The following is a 19,179-nucleotide window of genomic DNA, read 5'->3' as shown; positions in this document are numbered from 1 at the left end:
GGTGTATAAAGGCTCTAAAGAATAAGAGAAAAACTTAAAATAAGAGCGAAGCCGCACAACACGTGATAAAAGGAAAATTACATTAAATTAAATGCACTTATATGCTTCATCACTGAGAGTTAGGTGAGAAGATCAACTCCATCCTCATTTTTTATGTTTTTTTAAATACACATTAGCTAGAATTCAACCTTTCAATCATAAAAATTTAACAAAATTATGAGAAAACTGACAAAAGATAATGGAACTGAATGCTTGTTTCTGTTAACTACTGTCATGCAAATACAATTAGGAGATGGTTCATTGGTACAAGCAGCAGGAGGCACAAATCAGAACCCCACTGAACCTTTGCAGAAGAAAAGGGGGCAACATGATGACTTAAAAGGGAGCCAGTTCAGGTACAGTTCAGTACATCATCATATATTTGTTAAATCTGTTTCCATGAGGGTAAAAAGTGGCCGCTGGGAAAGCTTCAGGGCACAGCCTCTCAAATGGCCGCTCAGTTGGCTTGTATCCATTCCAAAAAAAGCCCCAGATGGATTTACGGGACTCCGGAGGCGATGTATGGTTTTCGATCATTGTGTAATTGCATAGCAACAGTTTCAACATCACATACGCGACAGATTTAACACGGGAGATGAGGCGCGCCAAACAGGAAACGCTGAGATGGAATGTTTCTTGTCGTTGTGCTCATGCACATGGCGGCGATGATTATTGTTGTGAAAACTTGCTACTTCGCCGACATTTAAAAATAGCACGTGTTGTTGTGGTGCAAGTACTAAGTCACATCCCCCTTAGAGTTCTATCCAATCAGCAACCAGGCTTTTTTCAGGGGAGAAAAATGACCCTGCTGTTTGGCAGGGGCAAAAAATGGCCGATCAAACGGCTGCTAGGGGCGGCTCACATTAAATCTAGGGGCGTTTTGGTGAAGGAGACCCGCCTCATTCCGGCTATTCGACTATAGTGTAAAAAAGTAAATGTTTCTATTTTACTTTGTCACATTTAGCTTTTTGTGAATATAATTCAAATAATAATAATAATAATAATAATTAGAAAAACTTTTCGGCGATATAAATGTGCCATTTGCACTCAGGTTTTTTTAAAATATATTTTTTGGCCATTTTGTAGCTTTATTTATTTATTTATTTTTTTTGTGCATTTTTGCTTTTATTGAAAGTGATAGATAGAAAGGGGGAGACAGAGGGGAGGACATGCGGCAAAGGGACCTCAGGCCGGATTCGAACCCGGGTCTGCCACAGGAAGGACTCAGCCTTCATAGTACGCGCTCTACCAGTGTGAGCCACCGGGACATGCCCATTTGTAGCTTTATTGACAGTAGACATATTTAGAGTGAAAGGGGAAGACATGTGGGAATGGGCTCCGAGCCGAACTCGAACCCAGGCCGCCCACTTACGAGGACTGGGCCTCTGTGGTATACACTCTACCTGGTGTGCCACCAGGAACGCCTCTGCACTCAGCTTTTTTTATGTGGAAATTGAAAATGTGCATTAAAAACAAGTGGGTTATACTGGTCTACACTGTGGTGTCGTCCAGTGTCTGCTTGGATCAGCTCTAGCTATCTCCTATAACCCGAGTTCAGCCAAGTGTTTAAGGTTATTCCCATTGCTAACCTTGTAGTCACACTGGCTTGACACTGCTCACACACTGAAACCGCCTAATTTGCAGTGAATCTGCTGCCAGTCTGCAGTCAGTAATATTGTGTCAGCCCTCTGTAACGGGGCTGCTCACCCAGCCAGCATTGATCCAGACAGACTAAAAGATCATTTGGCACAGTATTGTGATTCCCTTCCTCTTAACTGTAGGTCACGTAGACACAGGTCACTGCAACCGCAACACACCGCTCCTCTTACTTCTGTTTGACTTGCAGTGGCCGCATGATAACAAACCAACAATCAATTTTCCTGAGCAAGAACAGGACAAAAAAAGGGGTAGAAATGTCACCAAACTCTGGATATCTACCTCATTAACAGAGGAAGGGAAGTGGAATAGAGGGAGAGAGAAGAAAAAAGGTCTTGAAGGGAAAGAGATGTAAGTAATTCCTCCAGCCTGATGGTCCACACAGGGAATTTGGGAGCAGTGAGTTGTTCAATAATGTATTGATTTTCTTAGCAAGCTTTTATTTCTTTGAAGATTAGATGTCAATGGTTATCTGACATTGAGTGCAGTGTGAATGTATGTATGAGTGCCTGTCTTCCTGTCCTCCCACCTGTCTATCTGACAGAGTAAATTAATCAATGGAGGGTTTATTCTTCTAACTGTTTGCTTATTAGTGTGTGTGTTTGCCTGAGGTACAGAGTGGGGAGAGTTTAGCAGAGAATAATAGCCTACATAATATAAAGTAAAGATGATAAAGTGAAGGGAACTGTTTGCCCTCAGCACAGCTGCAGTTGGGGGTTCATTGTAGTTGTATATTCCATTCTTATAAAGAAGGAGCCTCCAGTTTACCGATGAATAAACGATGCAGAAATGTACTTAACGCTTGTGTTCCTAAACATCCCATCCAGTCCCAATTTAAACAGAGGAGGCTAAAGCAGATGTTTAACTGCGGCTGAATTTATTTAAAAGTGGGATGTTATTGTGGTAGTGTGGGAGCTGCATTCACTCTGCAACATTGGGTTTTGTGAACGGTGCTTGTTTATCTGTTGTACAACCATAGGGGCATTTAGTGAACTAAATTACCCACTAACGCGGCTCTCATACAAAATGTTTAAGCACTGACAACAGCCAATGATGGTCCCATTGTGGAGGGGCCCTCTGGGGCCTTTGTGTACTACCCTGAAAAGACGAACACATGGAACCAATGTCCTCTTTTGGTTAGGAAAGTGCTTCAATCCAATGTTATGTATACGACTTTAATGGGATGTTCCATTTTGGTCAAATAGCAGCATTAAAAAACATTTGGGACATAAACAGAACATGTTCACCATTTGGATCAGCCTGAGTATCAGATTGTTCTGTTCCATAGGTAATTTACAGTACCACGGCCCATATTAATGCAATTAACTTTTTTTCCCAACATGTGTTCAACAAGGGTAGTTGGTAATGTTAAGACTGTGTCAAAGGGTTGTGAATGTCCAGTTTGTGGTGGTTTTGATGTAGTAATTAGGTTGTTTTAAGCCATGCTGGCAGCAGATCACTATAGATGGCATGGTCTGTCTGTCAGTCATCCACGACTTTATTGGAAATATCTCAACAACTATTGGACATTTTGACATTAATGGTGGATGATTCGAGGCTGGATCTTACTGACTTTGATAATCTTCTAACTTTTTATCTAGTGCTACCAAGACTTTCACATTTGTTGTTTTGAGTATAACATTCTGACATCAAAGAATTTGGTAGCCAGCTGGTTTTAATGTCTGGAGAAAATGTAATAAGTTTGGTGATCCTTTAACTTTTCATGCAGTTTATGGACCAAACTCCTGAAAACATACAACATTCCCATCAGTCTCAGCTGTTCTTCATGTCCAGTCTTGTCAGGTAGTTGTTAAATGTTAGCATGCTAACTGAGATGGTTAATATTGTGAATACTATACCTGCCAAACACGTCTCATTGGAGGAGTTTAACAAGAAGATGTTAGCATTTATCTTAAATGACTACTCTGTATAATCCAACTTTGGTGTGGTCATGAGCTTTAAGTCATTATGTGGAAACAGCGTGGATTCTACAATGAAAATGTGTTGTATTGTATTGCGGCAAGCATTTAAACATGTTCATTGTTGAACTTGAGTTGGCCTTCACAATTCATATTTCAGATTCAGTACATGAATGCAGGGTTTAGCCTCACAGTGATGCTTGCAAGTCTCAAATACTGTGTATGAAACTATCTACGATATGTTATAAGCTGCATTGCAACTCATTGACTTCCTTCCTCATTTTGCATTCACTGTGGCCAGTACATCATTAGTTGTATCATCAAGTGCTAATTGGCATTGAGCTTAATAAAGCTACCTTTGTCAGCAATTCAGAGTAACTTCAAAGCAGTAGTGATTCATCTGTTTTTCTTTTTGTCCACTCCTATATGTGTGTGAGTGGAATGCAACGAGTAGAAAATGTTTCATCATGATCACGTTATCAGGTTTGGCATGGCTCCGAGGGCTGTTTGTATTTTAAATATCTGTCTCTCTCTCTCTGTTGTTGCCTCTCTTTCTTCCAGCATGATAAGAAAAAACCTTAGTCGATCCACCCGCTCCATCTATCTTGGTCTGGCGTTTCTGTCCCTCGCTCTCCACCTCCTTCTGGCATTTTTTTGTCTCTCTGTCCTCCAGACAGCCTGTATCTTTCCCACCTCCTCCTCTTCCTCCATTCCAAGAACAGACACTCAGCACCACCAGTCCAGCTCCCACTCCTCCTCCTCTTCTTCGGCTGCCTCTTCCTCACATAAATTGCCAACGTTCCCCCAGAATGAAGAAAATCACAAACTGAATGCCAACACCTTCAGCCATAAAGAGAAAAACTCATTCAGTGATGCCTCTGAGAGGGAAAAGAAACTCATCCAAGCTGGAAAAGGGATTCAAAAGGTCAAGGGTCATTCCAAGCTCGAGGCGTTGTTCAAGCACCCACTGTACAACCTGCCACGTCCAGAGCTGCAACATGATGATTGGTTGCTTAGGGTGAAATCAAAAGATCATCCAAGGGATACGGAGAGTGAGGAAGATGAAAGGGAAGATAGCACCGATAGTGACAGTCAGTGGTAAGTGAAACTGATTCTGTACAGACACTCACATTCCCCAGAGGACGAAGCCTACTGACTTTAGTGCCACAATGAGGTCTGGATTTGCAGTTAAATGTCTCACCAAATATTGGATTACAAGGAAATTTGGCACAAACATTAAACTTTCATGAAGACTAGACTTTTATATAACTTTGCTTACTTTGCCATAATCCCTTAACAAACTAAACTAAGATAGTAAACATTTTTATATGCTAATTACAAAATGTTAGCATGCTAATACTATGAACTAAAATTGGAAACAATTATTCTTTTAAGTGAAAATGTGAGCACCCCATCACAGTAAAGTAAGATGTGAAACAATATTATGTTATATGCTAATTGTAAAATTTTACCACAGTAACATTATTATAGTAAACAATATTATCTATGCTCATAAGAAAATGTTAGCATGCTAACACAATAAACAAAGATAGTAAACAATATTCTTTATGCTAATAATAAAATGTAAGCATGCTAATACAATAAACAAAGATTGTAAAAAATATTCTGGTATATGCTAATGAAATATGTTAGCATGCTAACACGATAAACTAAGATAGTCAACAATATTTTGCTAGGCTAATACAAGAATGTTAGCATGCTAACTAAGTAAGCAATACTTTGTGTTATGTGCTACTTAGGAAATGTTGGTATGCTAAGAAAACAAACTAAGATGTGAACATTGGAAACATGTTCCTTCAGCATGTAAACATTGTGATTAAGAGTATGTTCACATACTGATGTTAGCCTTTAGCTTACAGCACCGCTGTGTTTAAATGTGGCCTCGGAGAACATCAAACATGGCTGTTGACTCTAAGTCTGGCTTCAGAATCAACTGTATGGTACAGTTCATTACTGCTGTTACATTTTCATGAAAAATGTTTATGAAAAAAAGAACACTTGGGGATATTTATTTTCATCATCTCTAAGCTGTTGTTGCTGCGTTGCAATCTCACGTAATGTGTTGCTTTGGTTGCTAAAGTGTTGCTGTATATGGAACTCAAGTAGTCTTCATCACACATTTCACCCCCACAGCTTATTTTATATCTCAGAGTCAACCTGAAAAACTCTCTGAACTTCAGTTTGACCGAATTCTTCAGTTCTGCCAATTCATCACCTCCTCTTCCTCCCCTGAAGGCACAGTGCCAGTGAGGAGGAAGGCTATGACAAAGTGACTTGGACGACCGACGCAGAGACTCACCCTCCCTGGCTACGATTCCACCTCGGCATCTCTCGCTGGGAGCTGTACAACAGGAAGGATCCCAATCTGGCCCAGCTGACTCACTATTTGGCAACGCAACGTGTCCTCGGTGCTGGTGAGCAAATGAGGAGGGCGGGGCTAACAGGTTAGATGAAAAGAAAGGACTGAGCCAGGGAAAGCCACCTGAATCAAAGGAGAGTCGGTAGAGGAGGGCAAACAGCGAAGACGCTGAAGGATTACCAGTGATATAATTACTCTCCCTTTAATCTTTCTGTTCATAAAAATACTCCCTGAAGTTGCTTCTCACCGGCACACAACATGATTCTTTAAATATTAGCCACATTCTGCCAAAACTTGCTCAACCCCCTCGTGTGAAAGCACTTAATATAGTCATTAACATATTATAGCTCTAAATCTGTATTCGGCACCATATTTAGGATGCTGGGATGAAATGATGAGTCTAGTTTAGACTTTTAATACGCATAACAGATCAATTAAATGAACTTTTTTGTTATAGTTTTCCACTTCAGAGCTCAACAATGTTCAATACATCAAAATTTAATTTAGAAACTGACCCACTCTTTTCCCTAAAGTGTCCCACAAGGTTTAATTTAACTGTGATCATTCAGATTCCTCTTGACACAGTTACACAGGAACAACCAGGCTGCTTTCTCATTTTTACTCTAATCCCTTTATACAAACAAGCTAGTCTGTAAGTGAGCCACAGGCAACACAGTATTCACTGAATTTTTCACTCAGGGTACACAGTAAACTGTGCCAAAGTTCATATTTAGAACATTACATACAATACATGCACGCTTACACACAAAGTTGTGCACTTGAGATGAGAGATCATTAGATTCAGTTAACTGTGGCTTACACTAGGGTGACCAAGCGTCCTCTTTTGCCCGGACATGTCCACTTTTTACGTCCTGTCCGGGGCGTCCGGCCGGGTTTTATAAATTCACTAAAATGTCCGGTGTTTTTCATAGGACCAGTACACGTGCACGTAAATTGACCGGCGCTTTGCACACAATTTTGCGAGACGTAATTACCAAGAGGCTGCCTTGTGGGCGGGTCAGCGCCGCGCACACACACAGAGAGAGAGACAGAGAGCAGAGGAGACAGAGGGCAGATCGAACAGCGGAGCAGCATTACACGGGAAATGCCGAAGTGTAAGTGCAGCTTCACAGATGAACTGCAAAAAAATTTTCCGACGTACCGTCCCGGTTGGGACAGGTGGGAGGCGGAGTGCACTGTGTGCAATGCTGGCACATATGTCTCAGTGTCTAATAAAGGTGCTGGAGATCTCAAAGCTCAAAGAGAACTAAAGATGAAAAGTATAGATCCTTTTTGTTTGTTAAGTTAGTATCTTTGTGAGACTCTTCTATTATTTATCTTATTGCAGTTATTAAGAGATATATTGTTGAAGCTAGATTGTCTAACAGAAGAGTTCATATTTAGAACATTATTTCATATTATTTATTCATTTATTTGAAAAGAGTCTACGAGAGCTATTATTTTGTTAGAAGTTTTTACAGATTTCATTTTATTTTATTACAGAAGTTAATTTTGCACCATTGAAGCATAATAAAGCATGTTCATCAACCTCCGAGAAGCCTGTCTGAATTTGTGTCTTGATGCCGTGCCGATTGTCCTCTTTTTTGGAAATCAAAATATGGTCACCCTAGCTTACACTGATGCAAGGAAATACTTCTACTACTACTTTCTCCCACAAATCACAAAGTATACTTACACAGGATAACAGATGCAGGAAGATTCACAAAAGTTTGAAGAAGGTGGAAAAGCAAACACACAAGACATGTGTGATCATTTTGTCTGTGTTCAATATGAAACCATGTTCGGTTACTCATAATGATCCAAATACCTTGCTGTGAGCAGTTTCATGTTGCTAATATTTTCTTTCTACAGAAAGACACCTGAGAAACAAATCATCAAGAAATAAGCGTGCATCTACTTGTCAGCAAGAGGCTAGCTAAAAGCTAACCGATTCCGGGGAGCTAACCTGGCACCACTTAGCTGACGAGCTAACTGGCCAGCTGACTAGCTGCTCATCCATGAGTGTTGTTCAGTAGACAGAAAATACTTCCTACCAAGAAACTGCACACAACAATGTCTGTGAGTTATCATGGATAACCAGGTCATGATTTCTTGAAAGAGTGCTGTTGATTTTTTCAAATGTTCTTTTTTAGCATTTTGCGCACCAACAGAAAAGTGCCATCTAGTTCAGTTATATTTGATATGCAGACATCTCTACGGTCAATAACTCCAACACTCTGCAACTCAAACCAAAACAATCTGGGTTGATAAAAAGCACCACAGGTAAGAGGGAAAAGTATGACTTGATTTTGGGGTGAACTGTCCCTTTAAGAGGCTGTAGTTTTTGCTTTTGGTATAGTTTTTTGGCATATTATGATTATGCCAAAAAACTATGATTTTTAGACTTAAAACCAGTAGTGGAAAAAGTATTCAGATCCCTTACTTAAGTAAAACTACTAATACTACACTGCAGAATGTAAATGTGCATTCAAAACTTACTTAAGTAAAAAGTACAAAAGTATCAACATCAAAAAGTACCAAAAGTAAAAGTACTCGTTATGCCGAATGGACCCACTCAGATTGTTTTATATATTCTAAATACGTTATTACATTATTTGTATTGATGCATTTCTGTAAGCAGCACTTTAATTTTGTTAAGATAGGGCTCATTTTAACCACATTTTAATGTCTTAACACTTTAAATTGATCACGTTTTTCATGTTAAATCTCAACCTTTTTCTCTTTTGGAGTAAAAAAAGTATTTGTCTCAAAATGTAGTGGAGTAGAAGTTACATGAAATAGAAATACTCAAGAAAAGTACAAGTACCTCAAAATTATACTTAAGTAATAATAATAATAATAGTAATGATACATTTTATTTAGAAGGCACCTTTCTTGGCACTCAAGGACAACATAAAAAAAATAAACAATAATAAAATACACAAAATTAAGAACAATTACAATAGATTGTACGGGTCAATTGGCATCAGAGAGAATAGGCACAAATGTGTTTTGAGTTGTGATTTGAAATTGGGGAGTTAATCAATTACAGTACTTGAGTAAATCTACCTATTAAAATTCCACCACTGCTTAAAACTGCTTAAAACACTGCACGAATAATACAAAGTCAAAGTCAAGTTTAAAGGGGAAAAATGATTAAAATTAAAATAAAAAAACGAGTGGTGTTTTATAACAAAGGGATAATCTTAAATCTGCACATGATTTGTTGTTTAGGGTCATAAATATAATCCTCCCACAAACTGACATGATCTCAACACCCACTCATCCACCCACACACACACACACACATATATAAACACACTGACCCAAGTGCACGAGCAGCACACATAGACACACACAGGCAGACAACTTCCCTTGCATCAACACATGCTCATCTTGTGTTTACTCATCTCAGACATCCTGTCCCCATCCTCAGCACGCCGCACAATGAATAATGCATTGAGATTTGTGTTATACGGTGCAGATTAAGCACTAATCTCAGCTAAAGGCTGATTTGTTGTGACTGTGTCATCCCTTTTATGTTTATCACTCACCACCCTGTATATATCTTTAAACATTGGAGTTCAGATCCATTTTCTTTGAATCAAGGTTCTAAACAGGTAAATTATAAATAAACATGAGAGTATTTGATTTATATCTCAAGATTTATATCTTTTGAATTATTTACTTGACTTACTCCTACAAGCATGGCCTGCAGCAACCAACGCAGTAACTTCTTCTCAATGTCTGGGACCTTAATGTTGAACTTGTACAAATGAAAGAACAAATGTTTTAGTTTGACTCATTCACAGCCAGTTCTGTGAAGTGAGGCTGAGGTGGCTCATGCTTTTTTTGGATGAAAGCCTCTAAAATTGCCTCAGTGTCCAATTTGCAGATCTGAGCATTGCTAAAAAAGAGTGGAAATTGTTTGAGAACTCACTAATGATACACTGAGTTCCTTGTTTATGTGTTGCCGGGGTAAAACTGCAACCAAACATTCACTGAAGAGCCCTTCAAGATGACAATTCGTACATTTTTACATTAATTATGCATAATGGGGGCAAACAACTGCTAAAATGCTGCATAAAACTTATTTAATTAATTGAATTAAGGTTCCCCTCCACACAAAAACATGTTGTTTTTTAAATATATTTTATGTTCCCTAATATGTGTGACCATTTTTCACTAGAGACGTGTTTTCACATTCCTCTGCTTAAGGGCAAGATGTCTGTTTACTTCCCTGAAATATGACATTCAAACGTACGTCGGGTACACTAGATTAGGTAGGTCGAAACTTTGGAAACCAGTTGAAAGTCAGAAAGAAAAGCTGACGCCCAGACTGGATTCATCAGTACAGAGACTGAAAAATACACTAACGTCGTAGCAAATATTATTAAATGTTTCACAACTACGAACACTGTGTTAGCCACTGCTAGGTACAAGCTAACATAAAGATGTTAACTACACTTAGCATTCTGATACATCTGTTAGTAGCTGATTTTGATGCACAACAAGCTCCTCATACGAAAGCTCAAACATGTATGGCTGAATCTCTCCAATGTTTCCTCTAGCCATCTTAAAGTACTCTGCTCTTTCACTCGGCTAGCACTAGCTTGCTAGATTGGTTAGCAAGGTGCAAAAATAGCTAGCCGACTCCTCAGAGTGCCTTTTAGTACGGTCGAACACTGAAACAAAAAAGTTTTAGTCAACGAAATGTTAAAATTGACTTTCATAAACTAAAAACAGATCCCTGTGGCAGTAAATAACAAGGTAGCTACATTCTAAAGCATACCATCAAGTCTGTTTTTCACTAAATGAGACCATAGTTTACTAAATGAATATATGGCTGTGTTGAAGAAGACTTCAAACTAGCGATTAAGACCATACACTCATTTGGAAAATATTTACTGAGGTAATAAATTAAGTGACAACCAGGGTGATTTTCTCACAGACTTTAATACAATCTGAGTTTCTCTTTGTAGCCAGTGGAGTCGCCCCCTACTGGCCATAAAGCACATTTCAGAGTTTCTTTTTTTTTTTTTTTTTAAGTTTTTACTTATCATGTGGAAAAACCATATTTAAAAAAAAAAAGAAATAGCAGATGGTATTTTTTAATATTTAAAAATGTGTCTGAAAATGGACTTTAAAGTATTTTTCCAGCTTATAGCAGCAGTGTACCATATGGAGGGTCTAATAGCAGATGGTGGTTCAACTTTGTAACAGGCCACCATGTGGAGAAAAAGGTGAACTGCAACGTGTGGAACATATACCCAGTAATCATATAACCCTTACAAGTAGTGTATCTTTTTTTTAAATTCTATATGTGCATTATTAATGCGCACTTCATGCCTCACAGTTCAGAAGACAGGAGGTACCCAGCTCAAACTGCTCATGTCGTTCCCAAACTATGGACAGGCTCTGCTGAAACCCATGAGGTAAGACACCAGTGCTACTGAAAACATGAATGACCTACAATTTTTGTGTTGCTTCAGTTCAGTCTCTGCTAAAGCACAACATTTTTTTTGTAAAAAACAATGCATAAAAAAGCAAAATTCTACTGTTACACATTGCATCAGTATACAGTCTCCTGCATTCATGTTTTGTTTTGGTCACACAGACAATCCAGAGACGCAGAGACGGACGTAAACCTCTTCTACTTCTCTGACTTTGAAAGACACAATGCAGAAATCGCTGCCTTTCACCTTGACAGGTACAGAGTGTTATACACGCTGTCAGCAGGCAGCAGGTGTCCTGCTGAGTAGAAAGACCATTCTGTAAGCACCTGGGAGCTGGTCCAATACTGGAATTACTCACTCACAGAGCTACTGTGGAGCTACGGCTTGTAGCATATGGTGTAAAAACAGAGTTTTACTCCTCTTTTCTTTTAGCTCATTCCTTCACATTTGCTGACACCCTTGATCTTTCTCCGTATCTTTATTTTCCAGATTGTTGGGCTTTAACAGGATCCCTCCAGTGGTCGGCAGACTCATCAATGTCACCTCAGAGATCAGACAGATTACCACTGATAACAGGCTGTCTAGGACCTTCTTCACTTCCCCTGGTATGTGTGTGCTTGCATTTAGGTCAGCATGTATCAATGCATCATCACACGCTGCTGTCCGAGACTAAAATCAAGCTGTCGTCTCTCTGACTCAGTGGGGAACGTGTGTTTCTATGGCCAGTGTGAGTACTACTGTTCCTCAGAGAACCCAGTGTGCGGTCGACCACATGCTCTGGAGGTTTCTTTGGCTACTATGCTGCCTGACCTCGACCTCGCTCCCCGCAGGTCGTGGAGGTCACCATGGAGACGCTCCTACAGCCGCACGAAACGAGCACAGTGAGTACACTGTCAGATTTTTACAGAATATGTAATAAAAATGATCAGTTTGGGCAGAAAATAGCCCTGCAGTATTCACCATCTTTATTTAAGACACTTGGTGATGAGCAGACTGTTGAAAACACTTCTCTCTGAAAACTATAATGTTTCTAGCTTGTTGCTGTTGGATTCTATGATACAGATGATTGCTTTTGAATTATGAGTCTTCACTGCCCTCCGGTGGTCAAAATGAAGAAGTGCAAACAACGTAGCGTTTTTGGTCAAAACTGGTCATGTTTCAAAACTCTGTCAACCAGACAGGAGTCGATGTGGACTACACTGTGAATCAGTTTGCTTTCACACAAAATTATTTCAATGATTCAATTTTCAAAAATCAATTTTTTCATTCATACTCATACTCATTCATGCAGAACACACTATGTATCTGCAGCACATTTTTCTAATGCTCTTCAAAACACATTCAAAACAGAATGATGGATCTTTTATGCCCTTATGCATTAAATTATAAAACATTTTAGCATAATATATACAATGAAATAAACACACATTTCAAACACAGCCGAATGCAATTTCAGCTGAGCGTCTAACCAGCACGCCACCCTGTCTCTGTCTCATTACCAAACAGATCAAAGGGGACGGTGTAAAGGTCTCAGGTTCGTAGATTGGAAGCCCAGAGTAAACACACACCGGAGAAAAAAGACTGGTCACAATGCAGGCTTTCTATTTAGGTCACACGTAAAGTTATGCTGCGCTGGACTCAGACTGACACAACCTGCAGGATCCCAGTCAGAATGAGCCACGATCTCTGTAATTATTCAGATTTTATCCTCTACAGAAGTTGGACTTACAGGCAAACTGAATTCTGTTGGCCAGTTACCTATGACATGGACAGGTCAACAGCTGTTTAAGTCTGGTTAGATGGCTGTGGTACACAAGGTGTGTGTGTGTTGTTCTTACAGGCGCGTATCTATGAGCAACAAAGCCTAAACAAGATAACATAAGCCGTGTTTCCTTTACGGGAAAGTCTCAGGCCACACCCTCTCAAATGTCCGCTCACTCTGCGTGTCTAAAAAGGCCCCCAGAGGGATTTACGAGACTCCGGAGGTGACGTATGGTTTTCTTACTCCGCGGGGGCTGGCGGCTCATTAGGAAGAGTAAGAACGAGTCTCCAAAAGTCTCCAATAACACTAGAAAAAAATCACTGGATTTGTTGGCAGTCGCTTTCTGGAAAACTAGTCGCTAAGGGGGTCTGAAAAGTTGATAAATATAGCAACAAAGTTGCTAAGTTGGCAACAATGCTTCGCCGGCTTTTACAAATGGCACGTGTTGATGTTGCGTCAAGTATTACGTCACATCCTGCTTAGCGATCTATCCAATCAGCAACCAGGCTTCTTCAGGGAAGAAAAACGTCCCTGCTCTTCGACAGGGACGAAAAAAACCTTGTCAAAAGACCACTCAGGACGGCTCATATTCAAATTAGGGGCGTTTCGGTGAGTCGGACCCGCCTCATTCCAGGTATTGGGCGGCTTCTCCCCTGAACAAAGCCTGGTTACTGATTGGATAGATCGCTAAGCAGGATGTGACGTAGTACTCGACGCCACACCAACACGCGCCATTTGTAAAAGCCAGCGAAGCAGTGTTGCCAACTTAGCACCATTGTTGCTATAATTAGCAACTTTTCTGCTCTTCTTATCAAGCTGCGGGGGCCGGTGGCTCGTTAAGAAGAGTAAGAATGAGTCGAAGCGGCACAGTCCTCCTGCAGCGGTCACAGAGCCGGCTAACAGTTAGCTCTGTAGCAGTACAGTGTGTATGTGCTGCTGCTGCAGGAGGTGTTCACTTAGCGATCTCTGTTTGTTTACAACAAGCACCGGACATTCTGTGCACAGTTTAATCACGATCACCATGTTTATGATCAGCGGAGAAGCTGTGCATAATTAGCCATGCTGCTTTGTTTATGATCAGCTGCTGACTTTGTGCATAGTTAGTGACGGAGGTCACAGTTGCGTCTCCCGTGTTTAATCCGTTGCGTCGATCAAAAACCATACGTCACCACCGGAGTCTCGTAAATCCCTCTGGGGGCCTTTTTGTACTGGAGACACGCAGAGTGAGTGGACTTTTGAGAGGGCGTGGCCTGAGACTTTCCCGGTGGCCACTCTTCCTCGTAAAGGAAACATGGCTTCGGACTTGGCTTGGTCTGGGAGGAAGTCCATGACCCATGATCCGCCCTTTGAAGCACTATATATATAAATATATTAAATCCATTTTTCTTCTTAACTGCACTGTTGTTCCCAGGTGGGAGAAGGACCCGGACTACTGTGACACGGTGAAGCAGACGCCTCCTTACAACCACGGCACCAGACTGGTGGATCTCATAGACATGGCTGTTCTGGACTTCCTCATGAGTCAGTCTCACTATTTGACACTCAGCCCAGTAGTCTGCAACATAAGGGGGCCTTAAAGGCAGTGTGATGGGAGTCTCTGACCCTGAGGATTACCTCCTAGTTAATGCACTCAGGATTTCATCATCAATTTCTATAAATGAATGCCATTGACAAACATGGGCCCTAAATAGTCTATATAAACATGAATATTTTTCATTCAAAGGCAACATGGACAGACATCACTATGAGACGTTTGAGGAATTTGGCAATGAGACGTTTCTGCTGCATCTGGATAACGGACGGGCGTGAGTACCATAAACATCTGCTGCTGATTCTGTTGTAATAGTGCTAGCAACAACAACAAATAATGTTACAAGGAAAAGGAATGTTACATTTTCTATTTTTAGGCTGAAATGTTGTTGATGATCTTTTCCAGGTTTGGTCGTCACTCTCGGGATGAGCCGTCTATTCTAACTCCTTTGAAACAGTGTTGCAGGTAAAAAATATGAAAAAATGTCTGTTTCCTGAGCAACTACCATCTTTAAACTGTTAGAAAGTGGTTCATGTCTTTTAAGAGTGGATAAAGTTGGTTTGTACAGAAAACATTCAGTACATATTGACACAGATACAATTAAAGGACAAATTGCTGAATTCCATCCTGATATGTGGGTGTAAATATTTTTCAATATGTTTTACTTACATTCTTAGGATCCGTCGCTCCACCTTCCTCCGCCTGCGTCTCTTGTCCCTGCCTGATCTCCGTCTGAGTGATGTGATGCGAGAGTCTCTGGCCCAGGATCCTCTGACGGACGTTGCCCCCCTCCTCTCTGAACCACACCTCTCCGCTTTGGACCGCCGCCTGGCAACCGTCCTGCAGGTGGTGCAGAGCTGTGAGGAACACCACACAGACGTTATTTACAACGACTTGGAAGGTTATGATCAAGGTCATCAGCCTGACTGAGAACAATAAATAAATAAGAATAATAACTCTGCTTTCTTGTTTGGTAGCGTTGCCCAGTTCTTCTGGCCTGTGGATAATATGTGAGCTCATTTCTTTTGAGTTATGCTGTGTTTTGTAAGAGCAGTTTCTTCCAAAAAATGCTGAGAGTTGCTAAGTCTCTGTAGAAAAATGCAAAAAGGCGGTGTGATGAATCAAAGCCTTTACTGCGTGCAGCACGGAGAGCACTCACTCAGCGTTCTCTCCCAGGCAAAAAACTGTTACACTTACATGGAAAAAATGATTAGACCATTTTTTGTTCATTATAATGCCAGGTACAACTAAGCGTAATTTTTTTGGACAAATACAATGCTAGAAACCAACAGAAAAATTTCTGGTGTGGTGAAATGCTCTACCAACAGGGTAAATAACCCATAACTAAGAAGTAAAATCTAACAACTGAAAAATTTAACTTTTAAGAGGACAGAAGTCGATACAGATGTGAGACTTCAGCAGTTACAAAACTATATGAGCCTGAAACCCAGTATATTAAATTTTAACTCACATATTGCAGTACATTTTATCACAAAGTCAGATAGACAGATAGATAGATTGATTGACTGATTCACCCATCCATCCCCAAAGGGAAATTGGGTTGTCACAGCAGTCCAGTATTTAAGTACAATAAGATACAAAAGAATAAAATACTGAGGTACAATAAATAAAGACAACAGAAAAAAACACAGTATAGAAAAAGGACACTTTTTAAGAAGTTAAAAAGATGATAAGTCGGTAGGTAATGTACAGTGGCAAGATGATGGTAATTGTACTGATGATAAGATGGTAATAATGTTATTGTGACTAGACAGTATATAATAATAGTACCGTGTATATATATAGTATGTCATGTATAATATAATATATAATATAATAATAATAATAATAATAATAAGGCCAGTATAATAATAGTAGTATATCATAGTATATAGTAATAATAGTAATGGCAGCAACAGCAATATATATATATATATATATATATATATATATATATTGTATCGGCATTATATATGCATATAAATACTTGACTATAGATAGATAATATACTAAGAGTATAACAATATGCAAATAAGTAGAAAATAAGTGTGCAAAAAGACAAGAATATTGTATAAATATGATATATAATATCAATATGATTAACAGTTGATTTAGTGCAGTTCAGTAATGTTGGCTCTGACAGAGGTAGATGAGTTATAAAGTCTTATCGCAGAAGGAAGGAACGATTTTCTGTATGGTTCCTTGGAGCAGCAGGGTTGGATGAGTCTGTTGCTGAAGCTGCTCTTTAGCTTGTCCAGTGTTTTGTGGAGGGGATGAGAGGGATTGTCCATGATTGACAGCAGTTTTGCAGCATCATGTCCTCCACCACCTCCTCCAGGGTGACAAGCTTGGAGCCAACAACTGACTCTGCCTTCCTTACCAGTTTGTTCAGTCTGTTGGCGTCCTTCGCCTTGATGCCCAACCCCCCAGAACACCACAGCAAAGAAGATGGTGCTCTTCATAACAGACTGGTAGAACATCTGCAGCATTTTTATGTTGGTGGACCAGTCCAGTTTGTTGTCCAGAGTAACACCCAGGTACTTGTATGTAGGTACCATCTCCACACCCACACTGATGCTGACAGGAGTGGACAGGGGCTTATTCCTCCAGAAGTCCACCACCATCTTCTTCGTCTTCGTCACATTCAGCTGCAGATGGTTCTCCCCACACCACTTCACAAAGAGTTCCACCATGTCCCTATACTCAGCCTCCCCTCTGCCTTCAACACACCCCACAATGGCCTTCTGCAGATGACACGACTCAGTGCAGTACTGAAAGTCAGCAGTGTATCTGGTGAAGAGGAAGGGGGACAGTACAGTCCCCTGGGGGGCGCCGATGTCACTGATCAGAAGATAAGACACACAGTTCTGTAACTGAACAAACAAACTGCAGCCTGCCCGTCAGATAGTCATCGACCCAGCAGTCTGGGCTGGATGGTGTTGAAGACGCTGGAGAAGTCGAAGAACATGATTCGGCCTGAGGTGTTGGGTCTGTCCAGGGAGGAGTGAGCCTTCTGCAGCAGGTAGATGATTGCATCATCAACCCCAACACAGGGATGATATTCGAACTGCAGGGGGTCTTGTAATGGGCACACCAGCTGTCTGAAGTGTGCCAGGACCAGTCTCTCCATGACCTTCATGATGTGAGAGGTCAGTGCCACTGGCCTGTAGTCAAAATCTGTGTCATCGGAGTTTGAAATAAAAAAGACGTTGAATTTCTAGCACTTAATATTTCTGCATTGAAATTATGTATCTGAATGTTTTTCAGTGTTAAAATTCAACCGCAAAAAATTCAACCTCAAAAAATTCAACCGCAAAAAATTCGACCTAAAAATTTGCGTTTTAATTTTTTGAGGTTGAATTTTTTTTGCGGTTGAATTTTTTTTGCGGTTGAATATTTTTTGTGGTTGAATTTCTAGCCCATGCATTGAAATGATGTATCTGAATGTTTTTCAACGTTAAAAATTCAACCTCAAAAAATTCAACCTAAAAATTTGCGTTTTAATTTTTTGAGGTTGAATTTTTTTTGCGGTTGAATTTTTTGAGGTTGAATTTTTTTTGCGGTTGAATTTTTTGTGGTTGAATTTTTTGCGGTTGAATTTCTAGCCCATGCATTGAAATTATGTATCTGAATGTTTTTCAACGTTAAAAATTCAACCTCAAAAAATTCAACCGCAAAAAATTCAAACGCAAATTTTTGACACAGATTTGACACAGATTTACTTCCATAGTCCTCCAGTGCAGCAGGACGTCCTTTTTTGGGCACTGGGACCAGGCAGGATGTTTACCAGAGCACTGGCACTTTCTGAAGGTGTAGGCTCAGGTTGAAGAGTCTAAAAAATATGAAAACAGACAATAATATTCTTTGTGATCATAGAATCTTAATCAGTTTAAGCAAATGAAATATATGTAATCAAAGTAATCACAGTTTCTAAATCAACATTAACACACAAACATAATCAATGTATCAAAATCATATTCCCTGATTAATATAAATGCATAGAGATAGATATTGCCAAGGCTGACCTTTGATAGTGACCTGTGAGTGTGTCAGACAACAGAGACAGACACCAGTGACTCACAAAAAGAAGCAGAATAATCAAATCATTTTAACAAGAGGTGCTGGAGAACTCCACAGAACTGGCTGAAACACGCCTTCAACACATGAGGGCTGATGTGGTCCGGTCCAGCAGCTTCCCTCTGTTTGAGCCTCTCCAGCTCTCTCCTCACCTGGCTGGCTGTGATGTGTAGTTCAAACTGGGGGGTGAGGGGTGTCGGCGGTGGATTGGAGGGTGGGGGTGACGATGGTGGTGCAGAGATGTGTCTGCTGCAGGAGGTGGTGGGGGGCTGTGGGGGATGTGAGGATGTCCTGGAGGCGGAAGTTGTAAAAAAATCTGTGGTGAAAGCCAGCGGGGGGTGGGCGGAGGTGATGGGGGC

General features: G+C 40.3%; 1 protein-coding gene across 1 annotated transcript; it reads left to right on the top strand.

The window, feature by feature from the left end:
• The first annotated feature begins 1,668 nt into the window (after positions 1 to 1,668).
• On the top strand, positions 1,669 to 15,675 carry fam20cl (family with sequence similarity 20 member C, like). The gene is made up of 11 exons (XM_059348358.1): positions 1,669 to 2,046; positions 4,176 to 4,712; positions 5,871 to 6,049; positions 11,351 to 11,429; positions 11,612 to 11,704; positions 11,940 to 12,055; positions 12,151 to 12,331; positions 14,624 to 14,733; positions 14,936 to 15,017; positions 15,149 to 15,208; positions 15,421 to 15,675. Exons 2-11 carry the CDS (start codon positions 4,177 to 4,179, stop codon positions 15,671 to 15,673), a joined length of 1,689 nt encoding a protein of 562 aa, XP_059204341.1. The 5' UTR covers positions 1,669 to 2,046; position 4,176; the 3' UTR covers positions 15,674 to 15,675.
• The last annotated feature ends 3,504 nt before the right edge of the window (positions 15,676 to 19,179 follow it).

The sequence above is a fragment of the Centropristis striata genome, chromosome 13, assembly GCF_030273125.1.
Source record: "Centropristis striata isolate RG_2023a ecotype Rhode Island chromosome 13, C.striata_1.0, whole genome shotgun sequence".
Classification (NCBI taxonomy): Eukaryota; Metazoa; Chordata; class Actinopteri; order Perciformes; family Serranidae; genus Centropristis; species Centropristis striata.
Note: the sequence above shows the minus strand (reverse complement) of the source record. Positions and strands in the feature narration are given on the sequence as shown.

Excerpts from the sequence above, each read along its gene's own strand:
- fam20cl (XM_059348358.1), top strand. The coding sequence starts at position 4,177 with ATGATAAGAAAAAACCTTAGTCGATCCACCCGCTCCATCTATCTTGGT. Across the intron at positions 12,056-12,150 it reads GACCTTCTTCACTTCCCCTG|TGGGGAACGTGTGTTTCTAT; the intron begins GTATGTGTGTGC and ends TCTCTGACTCAG. Across the intron at positions 12,332-14,623 it reads AGCCGCACGAAACGAGCACA|GTGGGAGAAGGACCCGGACT; the intron begins GTGAGTACACTG and ends TGTTGTTCCCAG.